Source organism: Nansenia antarctica, assembly GCF_963989245.1.
Source record: "Nansenia antarctica genome assembly, chromosome: 7".
NCBI classification, from domain to species: domain Eukaryota; kingdom Metazoa; phylum Chordata; class Actinopteri; order Argentiniformes; family Microstomatidae; genus Nansenia; species Nansenia antarctica.
Window position 1 is genome coordinate 17,621,698 of NC_137677.1, and position 6,077 is coordinate 17,627,774.

Genomic DNA, 6,077 nt, shown 5'->3' on the forward strand with positions numbered 1-6,077 from the left:
TTCATTATATAATCATATACATTGATTTAAAACCTGTGGAGTAATGGTTTTCATTAGACAGTTGAATTATCCATAGACCGTAAAAAACAATAGGCTGTGAAAGTAATAGGTTGTCAAGGGGCTAACTCTCTTGGTGTAGTGGTTGCGCGGCCGGTTGGTATGCGGGAGATCGGGGCTCGACTCCCGCATGAAAGGATGGAATTCTCCGCTGCAGGAGTACGAAGCGAATTAATCAGCTCCTCCGTGCAAGATGCAGTCTATGAATGCCTTGAACCATCTAAAATACCCCGCTGATCAATTCACTCCATCTCCAACTTTACAAATACCATAATCTATGTGTAATGGATTCAACCTTATCTTTTATGCAACAATCTTTATTGCGGGGAAAGGTGAAAGGCAAGGAAGTAAAATGGAGGAAAAAAGAATCCGTCTCCAGTCTCTGCTGGGCTACGCCCCTCTCCGCGCATGTGCCCGCTTTTCACCAGACTTGCGAATGAAACTCAACAAATATCCCCAAACTACTTTAAAATACCCCAACGATCAACCCACTATCCTTATACCACTACAGTCTATGTGAAATGGATTCAATCTTATCCCATGAGATGAGCAATGCAATCGATCAAATTCAGCTTCCCTTTGTAGTAGAAAGGATTTTCAGCTCTGTTGTGTGTTTTAGGGCGAAAAGCGCGTGTGTTTGAAATGAGACACGCAGAAAGGGAGGGGATGGGCTCTACCCCACGGTTTTTCCTTGAAAAACCACGGTCTTTTTCACAACTTTTGTTTTCACAAACAGAGCACATTCACGACTCCGCAATATCAAGATTATCTTTCAATGCAGTTAAACGTATTATTTCACTTTGTTCCTTCAGACCTCCCCTCTTCCCAGGGCGCAGTAGGGATGTTACCGCTCGACGCAGTAGTCACGGCACGGTGTCTATCTTCCGACGCAATGTGCGTCGATACAAACGTACCGAGGCTTGCGTCAAATTGCAAAAACCACGTGACTACTCGAAGAAAGATTCGTACGTCACACACGCACATCTGACGCGTGCGTCAATTCTTCCGCAAACGTGGCAGTGTTCCAAGTTTGGTACTGCATAAAATGACGTGAAACTCACTCATATTCGAGGGTTGGAGACAGAGTGGAGCGGAATTTATTGACAGAGACAGAGAGACAGAGATAGAAATAGACAGGAGATTGCTAGATATTGATAGATAGATATAGAACATACAAAGATAGTCGTAGATTCATAATTGCAACACATAGGCTAACCAGATAGATACACATACACATACATTAAAAAAAAACACAAAAAAAAAAAACATACACCAGGCCCACATACATAGACAGTGTGAGTTATATTGTGTGAGTGAATGTGCGAGTGATATTGAGAGAGTGTCAGAGATTGAGTGAACTTGTGCAGAGTGAGGGAGAGTTTGAGCGAGTGATAGAGAGTGAGGGTGAGTGAGAGCTAGAGAGAGAGAGGGAGTAAGGGAGAATGGAGGCAGGACGAAAAAGAGCCAGATCTTATGTGTGGGAGTACTTTGACTTGCTAACTCCCAGCAAGGTCAAGTGCAGGATCTGTGCTCAGGTGTTGGCATATAGCACCAACACGTCCTCCATGCTGCGCCATCTCAGAGCAAAGCACCCAGAGACCACACCTGATGCACCCAACATGGCTGGTGCTGCTGGTGCAAGGCAAGGTATGTGAAATGTAGGCTATACATGTGCAGGAATGACTCATAGAGCTTGTAATGGAGGTACATTGAAACATAATAATGTATTTAAGATCTGCAATAACATAACTACCTGTATTTATGTGGTTTTATTTTAAAGGGCGGCAAGCAGAGCTGGATGAGTGCCTACTAGACATGATCATTACGGACTCCCAGCCATTTTCAGTGGTGGAGGATGCTGGATTTATAGGGTTTGTCCAGAAACTCGACCCTACCTACATCCTCCCCACAAGACAGGCACTGAAAATGAAGCTGGCCTCCAGATATGAGGAGGCCAAGGCCAAGGCCAAGGCTGAGGTGTCCCGTGCCCAGAGAGTAAGCTTAACGTCGGACATGTGGACATCCATGAATATGGACGCTTATCTTGCCGTCACCTGCCACTTTATCGCTGGTGATGACTGCAAGCTCTCCACCGTGCTACTGGGGGTGGCCAAATTCCCTCAGACGCACACAGCTGAGCATATCAAGGAGGCCAAGAGTGTTCTGCTGGGAGAATGGGGCCTGAAGGACAAGGTTCACTGCCTCATCACTGACAACGCCTCCAACATGGTTTTGTGTGCAAGGCTGCTGGGATTACGCCGTGTGCCGTGTTTCGCTCACAGCCTCAACCTGGTTGTGAAGAATAGCCTGGACCTCACACCTGAGCTGAAAGCCATATGCTTGAGAGCCAAAAGGATTGTAGCCTACTTCAAGTCTAGTACCACAGGGAAGGAGAGACTGTCCGCCTTTCAGGGCCAGTTCGGGGTCCCCCAGCATAAGCTGATCCAGGAGGTGGACACAAGGTGGAATAGCACCTACCTGATGCTACAAAGAATGAAGGAGCAGCGCCTGTCAGTGGGAGCGGCCCTGGGCAGCCTGAGCACAGACATCCCTGCTCTGACTAGTGGGGAATTCGATTTAATGGCTGAGTGCCTTGATATATTGTCACCATTTCATCGGGCAACCTTAGAGCTGTCCGAGGAGAAAAGAGTGTCGGCATCAAAGGTGATACTTTTTTTTTTTAATAATATTTTTTATTCCAGTATAGAAGATGTCATTGTACATTGAAAAAGGCATGAATATTTTCTGTTTTTCTCCCTCCCCTCCACCCACCCCTCCCTCTCAAACATGTCTGCATCAAAGGTGATTCCCATAATAAGGATAATTCAGCACAGGGTGTCGGAGATGTGTGGTCGGATGAGCAACCCTGCTGCCTCAGAGCTGGGCCTAAACCTGGTCCGGCTCCTGGAGTTAAGGTGCGGTGTGGAGGGCGTTGGGGTCCTGGCATTGGCCACGCTGTTGGACCCCCGTTTTAAAATATTGGCCTTCGGTAACGCCTCCCACGCTCAGGAGGCGGTGAAGAGGTTGACTGATGAGTGTGCTTCAATTATTCAGAGGACACTGAACGCACCTTCAACCTCACAGGTAAATACCCTTTCCTTTGCACTGTGAATTTCAACAGCAGCACATTGTATGTCCTGAACAAATTCCTCCCAGAGGACCACAAAGTTAATTTGATTTATTTTATCTTTCTCTCAGCAGTCAACCTCAGCACAGGAAATGCCTGCCGCCAAGGAGGCAGATGACTTTTGGGAGCTTCTGGACGTTGAAGTTGGTTGGTTGCAAAACATAGTCAATTGTTGAGGATCACATGAAAAAGCTGTACATTTGACAACTAGGCTAATTGTTGTTGTGTTCCCAGGTGCAGCACATAATGTGAAAAGCCCAACAGCAGACGCCACGGTGGAGGTGAAGCGGTACCTGAGCGACCCCTACCTCCCCAGAGGGGAGGACCCGCTGAAATACTGGGCCACACACAAGACAATATATGTGAACTTGTTCAAGCTGGCCACCAAATATCTACATATGCCAGCAACCTCTGTCCCCTGCGAAAGGGTTTTCTCAAAAGCAGGGGACATTGTAAGCAAAAAGAGGAGCCGTCTCAGTCCCAGCACTGTGGAGAAAATCGTTTTCCTGAATAAAAATTTGTAGACTAATCTGTCCCACACAACCATGTCCCACACAACCATGTCCCACACAACCATGTCCCACACAACCATGTCCCTCCCACACTTTGCCTGTTCATGTACACAAGCAATACATCTTTTATTGTTCACATAAGCACATGTCTGTCCAGTTCCCACAATATAGCCTGGTTTTGCACTCTTTCCCTGTTCCACAAGCACATCCCAACACTGTGGCCCCTGTTATGCCATGTTGACCATCTATATCTGCCCCAATTATCAAACAGCCGCCATACCATGACCTGACCAGCAGATGTCATTGTAGAGCTGCTGTACCACGACCTGACCAGCAGATGGCAGTATAGGCAGTACCATGACCTGACCAGCAGATGGCAGTATGGAGTTGCTGTATCGACTGCATCGAAAGATCGACACTTTTTCCGACACAATTGTGTCGAACGTGTCAATTGCGTCGAAAGCTTCGTCTCCCCCATCTCTAGGGCGCAGTCTCAGGCTGGAACCCTTTCCGATGGAGGTTCACTGCCCTCTAACCCCAGGTCAGAGTCAGTAAACCCCCACCCCTTCCGCTTCCCAGAGTCTCCTTTTCAGAGCTCTGATCACGGAAAGCACCACTCGCCTACTAGCTGTACGTCGCTTTCAGCTTATGGTGGCCTGACTGTACATTGAGCTGAGCGCTACTGCCATATCATATGGCCTTACGTTCTTGAGCGACCCAACCGGCCGGTGACCCAGTCGATAGCGACCCCCTGCCAATGTATAACACTGGCCCTGTAGCGGTGATTAGCCGCCCAGGTGGGAACCGACGGTCTGATCCCTAGCCCACTTTGCTATGGGTCTAGAAACTTTGACCGTTTACACCAGCCTTGCCTGTTCACGGGTGTAGCTTCCTCTCACATCCCGCTAGGTGTGGGCTGTCGCCCACGTACCACGCACTGCCCACACACCTACATGCGACAGCTGCGCCGACTAGACGGTACCACGGTAGTATGTTCATTCATAGTTCATCAGACACGGGGGCCTTCAGTCCTCTCCCCAGCACTATATGAAATATTTAACGTGCCCTCGGAACTTTGCAATTCCACCGCCGCCTGTTTTTGGCTAGGTTCGGGGTGCCTAATCCCCTGCCTAACCAAATGTTTCACTCTAATATTCTCTAATGCCTTTTTTCCACAGCCTCTGTCTCAAGAGGGACTTGAGCGCCTGCAGGCATAAGGCTCGGACGGCACTAAAGCAATTAGCTGCGCTCACTGCTCACAATGGTCCTTTTGTCTTATCAAACAGGAATTCTCATTCCTTTTACATACAATAACACAATTATCAGAACCAATATTGCCGACCCATTAACAAAACGTCTTCCGTTAATTTCCTGTCGACAGCGCATTCGCAAAACGCGCACTGAAGCAATTCATCCTTTGCTCCACCACACACACGATACTTCTACAATATCGTACAATTACACATTTATGTACAAATACAGATTTCTAAATCCGGCTCTTTAAATTCAATCCAATTGTAATTATCTTATATTTCTAACAGATACTCAACACAAATCTAAATTCTTTTGTTTATAGCTTAAGACCATTTAATTACATCAAAGCTGGAAGTCTGACAGAGAGAGAGAGGGACAGAGAGGAGGAGGGGGGAGCAGCTGTTATTTCTGGCACAGAGAGAGAGAGAGAGAGAGAGCAGAGAGAGGAGGAGGGGGAGCAGAGAAAGGGGGGGAAATGGTACTTACCTCCAGGCGCTGAGAGAAGTGAAAAGATGCAAAAATTGACGGTGTTACTATAATCACTTATAAGCTATATATATTTACTCGTGGACTAGGCTCGCCATTATTTCGTATATTTTGGTATCTGTTACTGCTAAAAATGAAGAAGAGTTCTTGAGCAAATTTAAGACTTGTTTATTCAAAAAAAGCAGGTTACACAGCATGGCCCCTCAATGGAGCTGGTGGTCCGAATCGGTCACAGGATATTAAGTCAAAGATATGGATATGAAGAAAAAGAGAAAGAGCCCATCTGTGTATAGGATTTTATACCCCCCCTTGTCACTGTCGCTGAGCCAATCAAAACAGAGTCCACGTCATTTTAATTTGGTTAGATACAAAGTTTTGCCAGTGAGATCATAGTAGGTGAGGTCATTTTCTGTCCTGTAAATAGGATGTTATTAATGCAATTCACCCTATGGTCTAATACAATTCTAATGCAATTTATGCTATGGGCGTCTTTCTGGCTCGGGCCCTAATGCAATTATATCTACTCATGATGATATTACAGCCTCTGCACATGCATGTCAAAAGGCCATTGTGTGTATTAGAGGGCCATTGCTATGGTTACAGAGCATGAAAATACACGACAATGACAAAGGCAAATACGT

At 46.6% G+C, this 6,077-nt stretch overlaps 1 protein-coding gene across 1 annotated transcript; it reads left to right on the top strand.

The window, feature by feature from the left end:
• Window positions 1–1,499: 1,499 nt before the first annotated feature.
• LOC308162468 (E3 SUMO-protein ligase ZBED1-like) lies at window positions 1,500–4,913 on the top strand (the record flags this gene model as incomplete). The annotated part of the gene is made up of 6 exons (XM_080536619.1): window positions 1,500–1,704; window positions 1,838–2,721; window positions 2,860–3,141; window positions 3,259–3,331; window positions 3,419–3,546; window positions 4,875–4,913. The coding sequence occupies 6 exons, from the start codon at window positions 1,500–1,502 to the stop codon at window positions 4,911–4,913; spliced, it is 1,611 nt and encodes a 536-aa protein (XP_080392745.1).
• Window positions 4,914–6,077: the final 1,164 nt, after the last annotated feature.